The sequence below is a fragment of the Filicampus tigris genome, chromosome 18 (genome assembly GCF_054856515.1).
Source record: "Filicampus tigris isolate MCC_2025a chromosome 18, RoL_Ftig_1.0, whole genome shotgun sequence".
NCBI classification, from domain to species: domain Eukaryota; kingdom Metazoa; phylum Chordata; class Actinopteri; order Syngnathiformes; family Syngnathidae; genus Filicampus; species Filicampus tigris.
The window spans coordinates 8602075-8619897 of NC_141234.1; the positions used below are offsets into that span (position 1 = coordinate 8602075).

General features: G+C 40.8%; 3 protein-coding genes across 5 annotated transcripts; 2 read left to right on the forward strand and 1 right to left on the reverse strand.

Annotated features, from left to right (window-relative positions):
• Window positions 1-598: 598 nt before the first annotated feature.
• Window positions 599-9502, reverse strand: ccdc126 (coiled-coil domain containing 126). Of its 2 annotated transcripts, XM_086014446.1 has the most exons (6): window positions 9347-9502; window positions 7853-8350; window positions 5345-5727; window positions 2248-2451; window positions 1909-2150; window positions 599-1833 (listed from the first exon to the last, which is right to left on the reverse strand). In XM_086014446.1, exons 5-6 carry the CDS (start codon window positions 2144-2146, stop codon window positions 1598-1600), a joined length of 474 nt encoding a protein of 157 aa, XP_085870572.1. In that variant the 5' UTR covers window positions 2147-2150; window positions 2248-2451; window positions 5345-5727; window positions 7853-8350; window positions 9347-9502; the 3' UTR covers window positions 599-1597. The 2 variants fall into 2 exon arrangements, with proteins under 2 accessions (XP_085870572.1, XP_085870571.1); XM_086014445.1 differs by lacking the exon at window positions 9347-9502 and having other exon boundaries at window positions 1909-2451; window positions 7853-7983.
• On the forward strand, window positions 5969-12241 carry fam221a (family with sequence similarity 221 member A). Of its 2 annotated transcripts, none has more exons than XM_086014443.1 (7): window positions 5969-6117; window positions 6746-6919; window positions 7403-7593; window positions 7703-7773; window positions 7860-7992; window positions 8271-8319; window positions 11751-12241. In XM_086014443.1, the coding sequence occupies exons 1-7, from the start codon at window positions 6053-6055 to the stop codon at window positions 11866-11868; spliced, it is 801 nt and encodes a 266-aa protein (XP_085870569.1). In that variant the 5' UTR covers window positions 5969-6052; the 3' UTR covers window positions 11869-12241. The 2 variants fall into 2 exon arrangements, with proteins under 2 accessions (XP_085870569.1, XP_085870568.1); XM_086014442.1 differs by having other exon boundaries at window positions 9271-11894.
• Window positions 12242-15253: 3012 nt separating this feature from the next.
• Window positions 15254-16977, forward strand: npy (neuropeptide Y). The gene is made up of 4 exons (XM_086014447.1): window positions 15254-15397; window positions 15528-15715; window positions 16481-16570; window positions 16710-16977. The coding sequence occupies exons 2-4, from the start codon at window positions 15528-15530 to the stop codon at window positions 16729-16731; spliced, it is 300 nt and encodes a 99-aa protein (XP_085870573.1). The 5' UTR covers window positions 15254-15397; the 3' UTR covers window positions 16732-16977.
• The last annotated feature ends 846 nt before the right edge of the window (window positions 16978-17823 follow it).

Genomic DNA, 17823 nt, shown 5'->3' on the forward strand with positions numbered 1-17823 from the left:
TTACGACGCCCCTTGCATTTCAAAGCTAGCGTTTTTTTTAATAAACATTCAGTCATTCTGTGTCATGTACGTACGTCGTGTGGAGAATCACGAATTGTAATATGAATAGGAAAATATCAGTAACACACAGGGGCGGAGCCAGAACGTGGCTAATGGGTGGGCTTGGAAAAATCAGGGTGGGCCTGAATATATTCTCTCACTGAGCACAATCCTGCTGTCCCGACATATCGTATATACAAGTAAAACGACAAACTGAATAATATGAAGTTCAGATCTTCCTTAGACAACCACAATTTTGCCATTCTTTATGTTCAATAAAATAAAAAACACGACAAAACACAAATTCAAAAATAATTTAATTGACTAAAAATTTTAAAGTAGATCTTTTTTCATGAATCTCACTGGATGGGCAGTCTGTCAATCTGGGAGGGCCTGTGCACACCTAGGCCCACCGCCCCTGGTTACACACAATAAAATCACACATGGTCATTACAGTATTCCAATATAAAATGGCACATTTACTTTCTTGTATAGCCAACACTCATTGCCATTGAGCAAATTGTGCACCAATAATAGTAGTACACATTTATTGCACCAATCATACTTGAACCAGTTTATTGAGCCTACAGTTAAAATTGTGACAATGAAGCAGAATAAATGATACATCGCGGCCATTGCCCACATTTGTTGATCAAAGTCTGGTATGGTTAAAAGGCATCATTATGAGCATTTGAAAGGTTTGTGTTCTCCATGAGATATTTCTTATATTTTTATATAAGCAGACTGAAAGACTTCCAGCATGTAACAATCACCTCCCACATACAATATAACAGCACTACCAAAAGTGGATTAGCCCATTATTTTTAGAAAATGTCTACAGTCACAGTGCAACATGAACCCTGAACGTGTATAAGCAGATGGTCAGTCATCTTCACAGCACCAAAGATGCTGACCTTGCAGTACATTCATTCCATTCTACATTGAGAGTGAAATAACACCCAAGGCAAGTAGAGGGAGCCCCCCTCCCTTCACATTGTTTTTCAGCTGAGACAACGCAAACAAGTTCAGTGTCAAATGGAACTCATCTGTTGTGTTAAAAGCCTCACATTGAGGCAGAACATTCTTTGGATTATGTATACACCACTAAATGTCAGAGAAGAGACGGATCTTCATATTTTATTGTATCTAGCAATTGTTCACAGCACAAATACAGCAATTCATATTGTGAGTATTCTGTTGAGTTCAGCAGGTTGACATAAGTTGTATAGGAGTGTTGTGAGCCTAAATGTGCTTAGAGCATTGCACAGCAGTTCCACGGCAGTTGATACATAGTTTGTAGCCAGCAATAGTTATACGATTCAAATATGCCATTATATAAAAATGCAAAATTGAAATATAAAAATGCAGTCTGCTATTTTGATTAAATAAAATAAATACAATGGCAAAAAAAGTGAAAAGGCAAAAAGGTCTTCCTCCTTTTGAGCTGGCTTTCCAAGAAGCATCAGTTCCTTCCAAGTCTGTGGATGTCCTGGGATCAATTCAGGAAAAGTGGGATGTGCTAAGAGATCATCAGTCAGTACAGCGACCAAAACAAAGCTCAAAGATGCTGCTGAGGCCTGTTGGGGGTTCGTGGGTTGAAGCGTGACGTCCCGTGACTGCCGGCTCTCTCCTGCTTGGAGGCTCTTTGCAAGGCAGTGGGCGTGGAAGCGAGGACGGTCCCGTGGGAGGTGTTGGTCAAGGACGCATTGGCAGCCAACTCAATTTTCCCCTCTAGCTTGACTAGCCGCTCCAGGATATCATCCAGCAGCACTGCTATCGTCCTCTTCAGATCCGCTGTGTGCACAAGAATAGATCATTAACTAACTACATGTGCGCAAAAAGTCAGACAATATCTTGCCAAATGATTACCGTAACCCGCCATGGAAGTCCCCTGTGGCCCACTGGGTGCGTTCTGGCTCTCCTCTGTCAGGACCTTGACGTATCGCCGACTGAGCTCCAGGATCTGCTCGCGTAGCTCAGCGCTGCTCTGGTGGCGAGGTTGCTGCACGGTATAGCGGAGCAACATGAGTCCCCATGCCAAGCCAAAGGCTAAGAGCAGCACACTCAGCTTCTGGGACATGTTGCGTCTCAGGAGAGTGCCAAGCATGATACTGGGGACGGTGAAGGAGCAGGAAAGTGGAATGCACTGGTGAAGACTATTGGATGTGAATGGCCTCAATATTGTTGGTTCAGTGTGACAGTTGATACATTTCTCAAGTGTTTCAGTTGTCGAGATCCGGAGAGACGTCAACGTTCCCAATGTTGCAATAGGTAATCTTCAATATCGGTGGAGCGGAAAAATGCTCTACTCAAGATTCTCCTCGACGAGGAGAACCTCAAACTCTGGTGGTTGGTGGTCTACCACAGCAAAATGGGGGCTCAGATAGGATGTCCACACACATTGCTGACAACCTACACAGAACGAAATAAAGTGGCAGAGAAGACATTATTTGGGGAAGTTGGGAAATTACAATATCATCTACCGTTCAACCCTTAATTTAAAAACATTGATTTTCATTGTGCAGTGCCAGCCTGACTTAGCATTATTCAATCATTTTACTGTGCTTGGGTTTTTCCCACCACATTAGAGTAGTATACCAGTAAACTGTATAAACAAAGGCAAGAAAACTGACCAATGGAAGAAAAAAAATCCCTCAACCAGCCGCTAACATTAACTAACATCAGCCTACTCCACTCTAACTCGCTGACGCCCACGTCACTCACCACACCAGGTCCCGCCCTTGAAAGCAACACACACTCAAGGTCACAGATACTACAGTGTCAAATGTGAGCATGGTGATGTCAAGTATTATACTGTCTTTCGTGTCGGTAGTTTTTTTAATAACATAAAACCATTTGGATGCAATTACTCAACATACTGATGGGATAATCGGTCGAATGCTTAATTGTAGAAAGATTAACTGCAGCACTCCATCAAAACATACTCCCTTGGTCAATTAGTAGACAGTGTGCACTCCCATGCACATTTTGACATTTCAGCCCAGTAACCTAATTACCAGTTTAGATGTAACTGTACCCACTTTGCCGCTCCCGAAAGGATTCGCAGCAGCAGTCGGAACCATTGAGGTCTTTCACTTTCTAATCCCACCTTCACTATGGTCAGTCAAAGGACAAATAGCTTGTAGGCGCACAATCCCAAGGAAAATCAGGCGATCATTTTTCACTTTTTACATCTTTGCCAACAGGGTCATTCTCTACCTTCTGTGTTGGGTGTGCTACTGTCACCTCCTATTGTGCTGTGACAGGAAGGACTGACTGGGGGAATGAATTATGAAAAGAGAGGTAACAAAATCCATTTTGCTAAGCGCCAGTGTCTTTTAATAGCACATATATTCATTAGACTTTAGTTACACCTGCACAAACTACTGCCAGCGATATATTACATGGAAAAATTATAGGGGCACAATATTAGAAACACTGCCCCAGTTTAATATCACTAAACTCTACAAGCACAATGGTAAATTATAGTATTGCTAAATTAATATCTCCCAGACAGGGTGAATACAACCTTGGTAAGGGCAACATTTTGTGTTACAGGCTTAGATTATGCAGGTGAACCCTATGAAGTGCCTTACTAGAGAGCGGACATGCCCTTTAATGCCTGCCTTTTAATGCCAGTCACAGATTTCTTCATAAGCACATATTTGAATAAAGCACAAGTGCCGGTGAAGCGAAAAACACCAGGATGACCGAGCCAAGCTCCCTGCTTCTACAACGACAATGCGATCAGCAACACAAGCCAATAAAGTGCGTATGTTTTAGAAAGGCCTGAGTCACACTGATAAGGCGAGCTGTAATTTAGAAGGCAGAAACACCTCAGCTATCTCCTCCGACAGCAGGTTTCGTCAACAAACGGCACAACTCTTGACAAATGTCTTTAAATTAACCGTTTAAGAATCACAAATACACTCGTGAAGATAATCCAAAACACATGCACAACTGAGCAACGCATGAGGAAGAAAAACCAGTCAGACAGGTGAAAGTAAGGCCGAACCACACATGAAGCCAGACATGTATACACCTGCAGCAACACAACAAATTTTGCCTTATAACATTTGAGCAATCCAAACTTTACTTCTCAGGGTAAAAAAAACAAAAAAACAAAAACAGATGTATTTAATAGTGCTGCTGAATCGACATCTATTGGATTAAAAAAACAAAAACAAAAAAAAACATTTGAGCACTGTCCACAAGCCAAACTGCGCACACAACAAAAACGATGGCATGCTTTGTTACATGAGCCCCGCTTTGGGAAGTGTTCCCATGCCCCACACAGGGTCCCCATGCCAATCTCTATATAGTGTTACAACCATTTGTCAAATCCACATAGCTATCTGCAGTCTGCAGTATCACAAAAGTTGCATGCTTCATTCATAGTCACGAGTTATCACCAAACCATTGTATTAGTGCTGCAACTCTTTAATCGTTTTTAATATTCTACCGATTACCCCTTCTAATAAGTAAAAATAAAATATAATTTTGCCTTAAAAAATGCGCATGTGAAGTGCAAGTATGTGTATGGCTTGGTGAGTGACGTGGGTGTCAGGGAATGACAATGAATGGGGAAACCTTTGGATTTGAAATATATATGTGTGACACACATCTGTAACCTGACACTTCACATTCAAAGTTCACAAAAAGGCACGGTTTGTGCAAATAATAAACCGTCTCCAAACTTGGTTGAGGGTTATTTTTCATTTTAAAAGTAGGAGCTATTGCAGCCCTGTTTGAGTATCAGGAATAACAGCATCATTTCCTCTGTAGGCCTATAACATTAAAACGAACGTTTGCCCTCTATAATTGAACGTTCCAATTTTAAATCTCATTCGATTTGGGATGAATGACCGCACCACTAGTTTCTATGTTTAATTTACGCGTAGACGAGATGTGATGAACGAAGACTGTTTAACACTGACACATTGTTGAGTGGTGTCACACTGAGCAGTCATACGACGAACAGATCGTTAACAAAACTAGCCGACATTGCAAAGCATTACTGTTAAGTTGATCTAGTAGGTCACCATAACAAATCAACTGCCTCCTGGCAAACATAGCGTTCACTAACTTCTCTACCACGCAATGTCGATGCCAAGGTTGGCACAAGAATGGGAGAAAATACATAAGCGGGCCTTATGTGGTACTTTAAATGCATATTATAGTACAGCTGCAAATGGGTAAGTGGACCTGCAGCTACTTTACAACTGCGTGTTGTTAGCGTCATGTTAGCTCGCTAATACCGCTATACAAATAAACAGACACAAACCAGTAGGCTATGATCATTTACCTCAGTGTTCCTGCATGCTGCATCTTGAAGTTGAAGAAATAATAGCCATGCTGCAGCCAAACAGCCTATGAGGGCTCCAAACCCAAAAGGATGATCTGAAATGATTCTAGCGGTCGCCGGGTGAAGAAAACAAAAACAAACATTGACAGAGGTCTCCACCGTCTCTATGTTTAAATTAGCCGGTCATCATGGCCTGCACGTCGGACACTTGTTTGCTTCACCCGTTGAGCTTCGATAAACGCTATGGAGCTCACAGTATGCTAAAGTGCACAGCTAGAAATACGTGCACGCAACTGGGTTGACCGTCATGGTTCCCTTGAAGGTTCGCTGTGCGTCACCGGAAGGCATCATGGGACTTGTAGTCGTACTGCCTTTTTCTTGTCCTGCGGATGACATAAGCGAACATTACAGCAAAATAACTCCTTTAACTCTTGATTACGAGTTAAAAACATTTCCATATTATTTTTTTTCATCCGAACTGTATGAGCAAGACTAGCTCGAGTGGGTGTATTTAATTTCGTGTTTTTGTGGAACATCTGCAGTACATTTTCTGACCGTTAGATGGACCCTGGGTCATTTCCATAGCAACATGGTAGAGTAAAACAATCACGGGACAATTTTAATGCACTGTACATTGTTCTCTTATAAAAGTCGAGGCCAGTCAGAAAAAGAAACAGTCTGCAAGTTTGGATTCGCCCCCCTTTTACAATGGACTTTGAATTCTTGGATAGCACCGCCTTAAAAGCGGTGGATGATTATTGCGAGTACAAACGGTTTGTTTCACCCATTATTTTTTGTTGCTGCTGTAAATATATCCTTATTTTATTTTAACCTGCATTAGTATTGGACTAAAGGCTGCACATTTGTTTCTACAACAAGTCAATTTTTTTTGTGAAAGTATGATTTGATAAACAAATGTAACAGTCTTGCAGGTATTTTGAATACAATGTTTTCATATGGGTCTGGCATCCAAGGCACATTCTCTTACCACACGATAGAAACACGAATGGCTCATGAGGGACTTTGATGGGTTTGAATCAATCATCTTCAGCATTAAAATAGCAAATTATGCTCGTCTTAATCAGTGATTTAGTCAAATTATTTCAATAGAACGATGGGTTTCAATGTATACACCCATGATTAAATCAACAACTGAATGTGTTGATTAAATAATTCCACAGCTGCAGCTTACAAAGCTTAATAATAATTGCGTCATCTTCAGCACAAATAACACCGTACGTCACGACAATGACATCACACAGGCAGTACAATAGGCACGGATGGAAATATATTGTAAGGACTCCAAACGCTTAATCCTACTGAAGAACAAGGCATTACTTAGATTACCCTTTTTGTGTGTGAGGGAAAAAAAGCAACAGTTTTTGCTCATGTCTCTTTTAGGATTGTGGGTGATGATGACAGAGGCACACTGTTTACTCCTGAGCAATATGAGGAGTACAAGAGGAAAATGGTCCCACAGCGAGCGAAAAACAGACTATATGTGAGCTTTGGTGTACCAGGAGGCATCGACTGCAAACTAGTTGGTCCAGAGACACCGTGCTTCTGCACACATAGGTAGTATATAGTTGCTCATTCTCCATTTGACTTCATAATATAGTCACCGATCAGGTAGTTACAAATGTACAATATAAGAGGATCCAATACAGAGATGCATTTAGATCAATTATAATAATCAGTCTGGATTGACACTGTCAAAAGGTATACGTTCACCATTATGTTTTGTTTAAATCACCTCTAAGGTGTGGAATGTAGAATGAATATCCCATTGCGGTCACAGGATTTTAGTTTGAGCTCAATCTGTGGACCCCGTGTGCTGGTCTCATTAGTTTCATCTTGTTTTGTCATCTCGTCCTGCTGTGTCAGCCAATCAAACTTGGTCCTTTCATCTTCCCCAGCTGTCTTCTTTGTGCCATTAGCTAGTGTTGTCTAATCTCACGGTTTGGTTTGGTTCCTTGTTACTGTTAATAGTGCCATGATCTATCCACTGATTTATTAGATTGTGAAGGTGTACTTGCTGAAAAGGCCCATGTCTTCCAGATACAAGCAACATAAGACGGACTTTGAAATAATTCCTTCGGCGAGACCTTTACTCCTACCATGCCGGGTGAGGAAATGTCTTTGTTCTGCCTATGAGTATCTTCCCCACATCGGGGCAGTACCTGTCCGCTGCCGGTGCAAACATTTACCTCAAGATCACACGGAAGGTGCCGGACATTTGTGCAAAAAGTGTGAGTCAAAAGTCCCTTATAGCCTTAAAGGGCAACACACTTCAATAGTTTGACTAAGACTTGCATAGACTGCAAAAAATACACATTTCACAAAATGTTTCCTATTCAGGTGACTGTTCTGAGTTCAGGAGTCCGTATACATGTGGGTGTGGCCAGCCCACCTTCAATCACCAGACTCTGGTCAGCCATGATTTGTATAAAATTTACACAGAAGTTCACTGACAAAACACCAGGACTTTATCAACGAAATGACTTTTACCTGTCAGGTTGAGACAAAGTCCGAGAGGGAGGCACGGGGTCGTCCGGTGGGAGGAGATGTGCCTTATACTGCAATGGGCGGACTGACCCAGTTCAGCTCCTTGTTGGATGGTTACATTGCTTTGGAGGCGAGTGGTTTGCGTGAGTTGGCTTTTTCATGCATCTTGAAGCTATTGGATTGACCAGAGTAGATAAATTGAAAAAGTGACACATCATACTTCATCTAATGTCTTTACATACACCGCAGACAAAAAGTAACGTACAATATATTCGGCTTTTGTGATCAATTTCAAGGTGAACTTAAAGCGCATTTTTTACCTGTAAAAACAAAACAAAAAAAAAAAACAGCTTCATCCTGAAATTTCCCTCTAAATCGGAATATCGCTAACATTTTGTGACTATTGTGTTGTATTTTCCAGCTGAAGAGTCAGACGATGACTGCCAGCATAGATGTACGGCATCAAGGATGTAAGAAGCATCTCCTCCTGCTGAGTTGTATCTGTAAACAGAAGACCAAAGGAAAGGGGATATTGTTCAAAGTATTTATTACCTGTCCATTGAATACTAATGAGAAAAAAAAAAGTCCAGTTACCATAGCAAATCATTTGTGAGAATACGCTTATCTTAAAAAAAAAAAGTCGTCACGAGCAAATATAATGATTACATGCCACATCCAATCAACATTTATTGTTATCAGTAGATGTGATGCAATGACATGAGCAACGCCTGAACAAATCACAAGTTGACAGCGATTGAATTCATATAAATGCTCTTTTGGATGAAAGAATAGAGATTTTGAACTTCAAGACATTCATTATCAGCGGCGTATTGATAGTGGCAGTGGTGTGGGATGTACAAATGCTGTGCAAATTAAAATCCACACTTTGCGCTGCTAAATCCAAAGAATAGAGTGCTGAGTGATGAACAATCAAATTCAAATCAGCATCACGATGTAGTAGATTTTGGGCTCGTGTGTGTTAAAAAAAAAAAAATCCCATGTTAAATCGCAATCGCAATATTGAAGAGAAATATTGCGATTCAATTTTTCCAAATCCTTTGTTCGTTTTAATTTTGCTTGGTTACTAGCAAACCCCCAAAATACAGTCGGTCTTGCTTTATGGTTAGCTTACACATCTACGTATTGATGATCGTTCTTGTGGAGAGAAAGCCGCCCACTCATCATGTCACCAAAAATAACAGCAGCACTACCGTGCTGCGTTTAATTCCTGCGTAGATGTACTGTCTGCCATTGATTAATCCTATTGCTCACGGCAGATCAGAAGCGATGACTGCTGATTTAATCCGCACTGCAAATGGAGAGTGAGGCGAGTTTGCTCACTCGGTTGGTGGCCCACTTCCACAAAAAAAAAAAAAAAATAGAATTAATGGTCTCTAAATGGGGTTCCTCTCCCCCTCAAGTGTTCCCACTGCGATAATGTCGCAGTCAAACTCGATCAGCATCCACATCGATGGTGGCTGGTGCATCTCGAGTCACCTGTGTCGTGATGGTGGTGAACAGGTGGTGTTGAGGGGAAGGAATTCAGGATGCGCGCGAACGACGTCATGGGTGCACCTGGGTCTCGACAGCCCAGTGCTCTGGCAAGTGCGTGGAAGAGATCCCATGTGAAAGCTGACACATCCAGTGTGTATCTACAATCACCATCACTGCTCTATAATCAGTCAGACACACACACACACAAAGTTTGTTGACTTTTTGACTGAGGGGGGAAACAGGTGGCAAAAACTCTTTTACTTGAAATGTACCAAGTACAAAAGTAACAATGATTTATTTATTTTCTACTGCTTAACAGTACAATAGCCGCTTTGCTAACTTGACACAGCGATAAAAAAAATTCTGTGTTTACATAGTGCTCATTACATGTTGCATGGTTTTTGAAACCAAAAGCTAGCTAGCATTGGCTCACTCGTTTATGATATCAAACATGTTCCAAGAGATTTTTTTGTTGTGAAATGAGTTCCGAAAAATGCTACATTATGAATGATTATATCGGGGGGGGGTCGAAATACACCTCATAGTCCCTTTTATGAATTTATATAATGCCAGTACTGAGAAGGGGGCGGATAAAAAACGTTACTTTTGACATGTTTTTTTTTTTTCAAGCGGTAGCAAACATGGCTCGGCTTTAATGTTAATCAAAATGTGTTTCCATAGCTTTAAGAGTTTAGCTCTCAGATACATGAACAACTACTAAAGTATGCAAACGAAGCATTTGTACTTTACTACCCTCCACTGAAAAAAAACAAGCTACCTCTGTTTATCCACAGACTGGTGGGCAGCAGGTCGATGTGCCACGCGAGAAACAGCAGAAACCCCAAAATAATTCAGTCATCACGTTATTAATGTGGCACGAATATAATTCAAAGTAATTGCCTCTGCGTAGCAACCCCATTTAGGAGACAGCATCATTTTACTTTTGGCCGAAGGAAATAACTACCATGCCCTGTCTGATCCCCATGGAAACCACACCTGGCTTGACTGACAGACCAAGCGCACAAAAAAAAGAAAAAAAAATTAAACAGTACACACAGCACAGAAGATTAAATTGGCAATTACCATGCAAAGAAATACTTAATTACCCCTGTGACAGTTATGGGCAAAAGGATGCAACTGCAGAGGGGGAACATCATTCAGCACAGACAGACAGTTGCTGGTTAACAAGCAATTATCACACTGACCCAGATACCACTCCAAAATACTCAAAAGGATAGAAACAATGACATGTTACGATATTAACAAACAAAAAACGGGTTAAATGCAAACAATACAATACACACATGATCCTCAAATTTTTAAGCTTGTATTATTACAGTACGGCACCAGCTATAGTGTTGTGAACAAGACCACAAGCCTTTTTTTTATATAAGTACAACCTGTGATGAAAATGGTATGAATACATAAACAGTATTCTAAACGCTTTTCTGAAATGATGACGTATGCAATGTAGACGATGACGTACATCTACAGAAACAACAAGCCCAAGCTCACCAAAGTATCAACATGGATGGGCCTGAAAAGTCGTCTTAAAACATCAATGTTAAATGAAATCATACAATAAATAGATAGACCGCAGTTCGGTTTTGAGAATAAATCCCTCATCCCTGTCCCGAGTCCCAAAAGTAGTCTTAAAATCGGTAGACTAGAAGTATGCCTACAGCACTACTAGCCGGCCTTTATTTTGTCACCAAAAATGGCAATTGTAAAACTTGAATTGTCTGTTTTTGTGCAGCGTGCTCTGTAGGAGAACAAAAAAGAAAAACACAAAATCACATGACGCTGACATATTAGATGTCTTAACATCTCTTTTGTGGTAAGAACAGTAGGGAATTGACAGTGCATGACAGTGCAGCAACTTCATGGGGGCTGAGATTAGAGTGCCGTCTAATTAATAAATAAAAGCAACAAAAATGTCATTTGAGGATTTTAACATCCATTGTTGTTTTAAATGAACACATTTTGTCCTCTTTGAATATAACAAAATACTTTTTATTCTGCATTTCGAGTGACATCAATTTACCCGCCCTGGCCAAAACATTAGCGACACGTGCAGCACATAAGGAGGTACTTTAAATACTTTTTGTGATTTTATAATCACAATGAGAGGTGTTGCTATTACCTTACGTTACCGCTGAAATGACAATATAAACAGATTGTCAATCAGATGCATTCATAGGGATTGCGTTGACATTTATTCAAAAAGTGATAAAGACTGTATATTTTTTTCCAAGAAATGACAACAAATTAAGATACCCCTTCATTTGGACAGTAAATTAAAACATTTGTATCTTTGGTAATTTGAATGCGCTTATCTTTGGCCTCTGTCAGTCAATCTGACATTCTTCCATGGACGACCTTTTGCTATCGCACGTCTTGTCTACAGCTGTCTCACATGGACCCCAACAAGTTTACAGGCAGCCGTCATCCATCAGGTGTCCTCCAATGAGGACGTCGGCACATCGCACCTGAGCCGAACAAATGTGTCATTTACAATGGCTTGACCTTCTGTTTCGGCATCCTGTCAGAAGACCTTCTCGTGCGCTGCTTTCATCGGAGCAGCAGATGTGGCAAACATAGTTTGAAAAACAAAATGCACGGATCATAATATTGACATCCAAATAAATTACTTTAAACTAAATAGACGGCCTGTCTTGGTAGATGCCTGTTTTCAACAATAATGTCCAACTTAGACATCACTTGCTAAAAGCTGTCAAACACTTGCCTTATTGTGAATGATGCCTCAATATGAGCTCGACAGGATCTATGAAATATTGTCGAAGCACCTTTGGTTTAAAAACCGCCTGCACCCACCAGGCCCAAGCTGTCTGCTGTGGCTCAACAAAGCAGCAGTGCAGTATGAGTTAAGCAGCAAAATCTCCCTGTTTTTAGCTATCTCAGGCGGCGGCCATTTTGTGTCAACTGAAAATGACATCACGGTTGCTCAGGTAATGACCAATCACAGCTCACCTGTTTTCTGAAGTTGAGCCCTGATTGGTTGCTACCTGAGCCCCGAGTATTTGTTTTGTCATTTTCAGAAAACAGATGAGCTGTGATTGGTCGTTACCTGAGCCCTGAGCAACTGTGATGTCATTTTCATTTGTCACAAAGTGGCAAAATGGCCGCCGCCTGAGATAGCTAAAAACAGATTTTGCTGCTTAACTCATATTACACAAACGTGATATTAATCAAAATGGTGTGTTCAGACTAGTGAAGGCGAGGTTAAAATTTGGGGGTTAACTTCCACTTTCCGATGAAAAATGGCCACTAATTTCGATTTATGCTGCTCGGCATATTCTTGCCGGATCCTGATTGTATCATATTCTGCTGTCAATATAATTTTTATCAACAAGCTAAGATGGCTTTCACATTGATCTTATCCAGTGTGTTTCGGGATATGGCTAAGCCCATATGACAAATCTTTCTTACTGGAAATGTAATACTTAAAACAGGACTAAATTGAATGTCTCCTGTTTTAAAAGGACGCTATATACAATAGTTTCCTGCGAGAGTTAATAACAGCAAACATTTATGAAGAAGGACGAAAGCAGGAGGTTTTGAGGGCTTATTTTCAGCTGTCGATGACACCGAACTGTCTGTCTTTGGATGGTTCTCCAGTGCGCTTTCGGATGTTGACAGAAGCTCAGTGGAAAGTGTTTGTTTGTGCGGTCACATTAATTTTATTGCTAATGATGCTCAAATTAGATGCGGTCGGCTAATGTAATATACTGTAACTCCCTCGTGGGTCATCCATCAGTGGAAGACAGAAAGTAATGTGATGTGATGCCCGATAGCATGTCGTACATTCAGCACAATGAGGCAATTTCACTTTAAGATATTTAAATCCAGCACTAAGGATGATGTGCCAAGTCTTTTAATGTATGTTCAATGAAATGAGAGCGTTTGAAAAACAAAAAAGACAAGCCTCAGTTTTTAGCAATGTTTTCCATTAATGTTGTACCTAAAGAATCTACATTAACAAATCAAGATTATGATGCAGTCCAATTGTATTATTCTGTACTGTACTCCTAATAGTAATAATACTCCTCTGACAGTATAAATAAAAAATTGTAAAAACAGATCTCGTATTGTATTGTTTTATCTGTCTACATGTGTTGCTTCATTGTTTGTGTTCAAATGTCCATTTTTTTTTAAAGCGTTACAACTTGCCTCACATTTGCACTTTGTTAGCCCGTCTATGGCACTTTCTATTATCTGTTTACATTAGGTCGAGTTTGGCTTTGTTGTTAAGTCATCTAGCATCGCTCCAATATTTAGCAACGATCAATTGACCTTTCAACTTAAAACGAGAACACACATATACTGTACAACCCGCTGTACACATTTCGACACTTACTCAGTCCCAAGCTGTTGTCCGCTAAAAAAGGTGTCAAGCCCATTGACGTGACTTCCTGAATGTGACTATCTCCTGAAGAGGACTGCAAAGTCGAATTCCTGCCGGCAATCGTCATGATTGGGGTTGCGACTTTGTGAGACATGTTCTCTCACTTGTGTCTCATTCCTCATCTCTCTCGGAGCATCCTGTATGACACAAAAGGCCCTCGCAGCATCCTCCGCGCAACTTAAGGCGCAGCCCGGCAGATAGAGGACTGATTTGCGAGATTATATGGCTGGGAGCTGACATACAAAAGAGATGATGAATGGGAGGTAAATGAAGCACATGGTGTCACACAGTCATTTAAGGCCTATTTGGGTGCGCATATTAAGGGTGCTCCCTTGAGAGCGGCTCTTTTTTGGCTGATGCGCACGTCTGCGGGCCCTTTGTGCCCGTTGCTCCTTCTATCTGGTGGGAGGAGCTATGGAAGAAAATGACATTGAAAAGTGATTCGAAATAGAACATTCGGGCACATTTGAGGCTTTTTCAAATGTTCTTATTATTCCGGCGCCATCAGGAGCACTTTTGGTGATAGGACACGTGTGAAGTGTCTATTAATGTCACTTTTATGACTCTTCATTGGATATTGATGTTGTTTCGAGGATGAAGCGAGACATGATTGTAAAATCTGTTATTGCCATCCGAAATGACGGCATCTTGACATCGTTTAACGCAGGTGCATGCTCGCTACAAATCTTGTCCGCCTTGTCAGACAGTATATTATGTCCAATGTAAAATTCATTTAGGCAATAAAAAGAAAAATGGGCGTAGTCCCAAAAATTGCAATTTCGCTCTGCCCATCTGACGATACCGGCTTACAATTGTGGCTCAATTGGGCAAATTCGCCCAAAATGGCCACTTTTTCATGCGTCCTAATAATTTTCATGTTGACCACATTTCATGTGGACACGTGAAATGGGTGATGGGGGCTAACTTATTCCACCTAATTGACACACTTTTTCATTCGGATACATGCGTATGCAAAAACCGGTGAGCTTTTGGGCATGTGGAGTGCCCCCGAAATGTGATTAATTTGTTTGGAAAAATAAAACTTTCTGGCCCTAATAATTATGACCTCCATTAGCTAAATTCTGGCCGCTAATGTAACTAAATAAAACAATAGTTTACATCTACAACATGCATCCATTTGCCATAAAGATGATTACACTCCCCGACCACAACATTGAGCACAATATGGTCAACTAAAATCTATTTGTATCTTGGCCAAAGTCATTAAATTAGTCAAGTAACTAACGTGGCTATTCAATCAATAAATTCTATCAATTAAATCTATTAATGCTGCCTAGTTGAGTAACTGGATCCATGTATCAGTTATGTAGTGCGTCATGCTCAATCCAAGATGAAAAAAAAAAAAAAAAAAAATCACACTGGATACTTGGAAACAGACTATTGACTATTTGGGGTTGCTAATGAGTTGAAACAGTTGAGAAACAAAACAGACGAGCAATGACAGCATCGGCGGTGACGCTGGCGTGGAGCAAAGCGGCAGAGAGCAGCTCTGACGCGCTTTGCTCAGCAGCGCACATATAAAGCCCAGTGCGCACCAGGAGCGCTTCAGATCTGAGGAGGGACGCAAGAGCATTGCGCACAGACACCGCAACAACACCTCGGAAAATGTAAGTATGCTGATGTTATATACCTTAAACCTGGATTGTAATTTGGTTAACACCGCAACCAGACTTCAACGTCACTAAATTCTGTTTCCCATGTGTTACTGTCACTCATGCTTCCTTCCCACTCCATCAGATGCATTCCAACTCTGTCAGTTGGCTGGCGAGCCTGGCGTTGCTGATGTGGGCGCTGCTGTGCCTGGGTACCCTGACAAACGGCTACCCGGTGAAACCCGAGAATCCCGGTGACGACGCCCCTGCCGAGGACCTGGCCAAGTACTACTCGGCCCTGAGACACTACATCAACCTCATCACAAGACAGAGGTAGGATGGAGTGCATGGTAGTAATTTACTTGCGGAATTCAACGAGTATACAAAGAAACGTAGACGTGTGAAATTCATTCCAAAGGACTTCCTATTCACACAAAAACGCGTCAACAATTTAATAATGCTTAGTTGTTGTCGGATTGTGATTGCGGTTGTAGCACTGTAGACCAAAGTGCATCGTGCACAGAGCTGTTTCTTTTTATTGTCTTATTTAGTTCAGCACTGTATAGGTAAATACGGGTTAGAAAGAAGAGGTGTTTCTAATGTGTTGTCCCTCTCATGTCACCCAAATATTGTTCAACATAAAAATATCCTAAAATTTTTTGCAAATGTGCATCACAGCAAGCTTATTACTCATTTCAAATATATTGCATCTCATTGTGTGTGCATCATTACCTGTGTGGATGTGTTGGTAAATTTCTTCTTCGGGCAGCAAGGGTTAAGTACACCGCCACATCTTATCATTTGCGGAGCAGGCAAGTAATCATGATATCCTGCAGGGTTGCAATAATCCAAGCATGCTGGGTTGTTGTTTTTTTGTTTTGTTTTTTACTGAAGATTGTACCTGCATGAACAAAAGATGTAATCCATACAAAGATATGCAAAGCACTGGGATTTTTCTCTTGAAGGCACATTTTGTCTCATTGTGTGGTCAGTAATAAGAGGCACAATTGAGAAAAAATGAATGAAAATGTCAACACCTGTAATCGTCGTTTAATTCTTCCTTAATTCCATTTTATTCTGGTGTCTTTGTGTCCCAAGGTATGGCAAGAGGTCCAATCCTGAGATATTGGACACACTGGTCTCAGAGCTGCTACTGAAGGAGAGCGCAGACACACTTCCACAGTCGAGGTGCAGTAAGATTAAAACACCCGCCGCTAACATTAGGTACACCTGCATGATTTTGTGCAGGGATCCCTTATGTTTTTTTTTTGTCCGGTCTGAGAATATTTCATTCGCACAGGAAGATGACCTCTGTGTTTCTTACCAGATATGACCCGTCATTGTGGTGAGGAGGTCACAGGCGGCTCTGACCTCCACGTGTCGAAACATCGTGTCGTCGTACATGCACCAAAAGGACCACCCTGCCTCTGTCAAATTCGTCCTCCTTGTCCATCTGCTCCCGTTCTGCTGCTTTGTGCCATCAAGTTGTAAATATTGTACCCACGGTCATCATTTGTGAATGTTAAAAGTAAACTGGGGGACAGGGTACATCAATTGTATTGTATATTTGTGCAATTAAAGAGTAATTATTTGAAAAAAAATGTTGGTCTATCTGTCTGTTGCAGGCTCAAGAAAAGACTAATCTTTAAAAGGTTTCAAAATAATCTGCAGTTTTGTCAGCGATATATTTCTTCTAGACTGATTTCAAACGGCTTCACATTATTTATGTCACAAGACCTTGACGTCCAAAACTTCACAGAGCGGAGGGTCATTTCAAATTGCTTCGACTGCACAAACGTAATACTGTGTTGCATAAATACATATTTGAATTATAATCTTTGTGCACTCTGGAATCAGTAACGCTTGGTAAGACAATGTTGATAAAGATATTTAAGGCATATTTTGCAAGTAATCGGTCTGGTTCAAACAAATAGGGTTGATAAATGTATTAGTTTGGCCCTCCATCCATCCATCTAGTTTTGATATGATTTCTCCTCATTAGGGCCATGGGTGAGCTGATTTGAGGAATGGCACACTTTGGACAAATCTCCAGTTTGACACAGGTGGGAAGTCATTAAAAGTATCCTAACTAGAGACTCAGGAAAATGTAAGCATTCTGAATATAGTTTCTCCATACACAGGCTATAGTTGTTAAAATTGAACCACGTTCGAACCCGCCACCAACCCTTATCTTAATTTTACAATCAACAATAATATAATAAAGTTGTACAGTACATCTATTTGTCGTTTAATCCTCTTGCTCCCGTTATTTTGTTACGCCTGTCTCTGTATTTGTTGTACCAAGCGAGAATTTAGTGTATGGCTCCCACTTGTGGCAGATAGAGAGACACTCAGATAGATAGATAGAATAAAATATATCTCAAATAAATTCACACAACAATAAACAGATGTATATGTTGCATGTATGGATTGTGTTACGT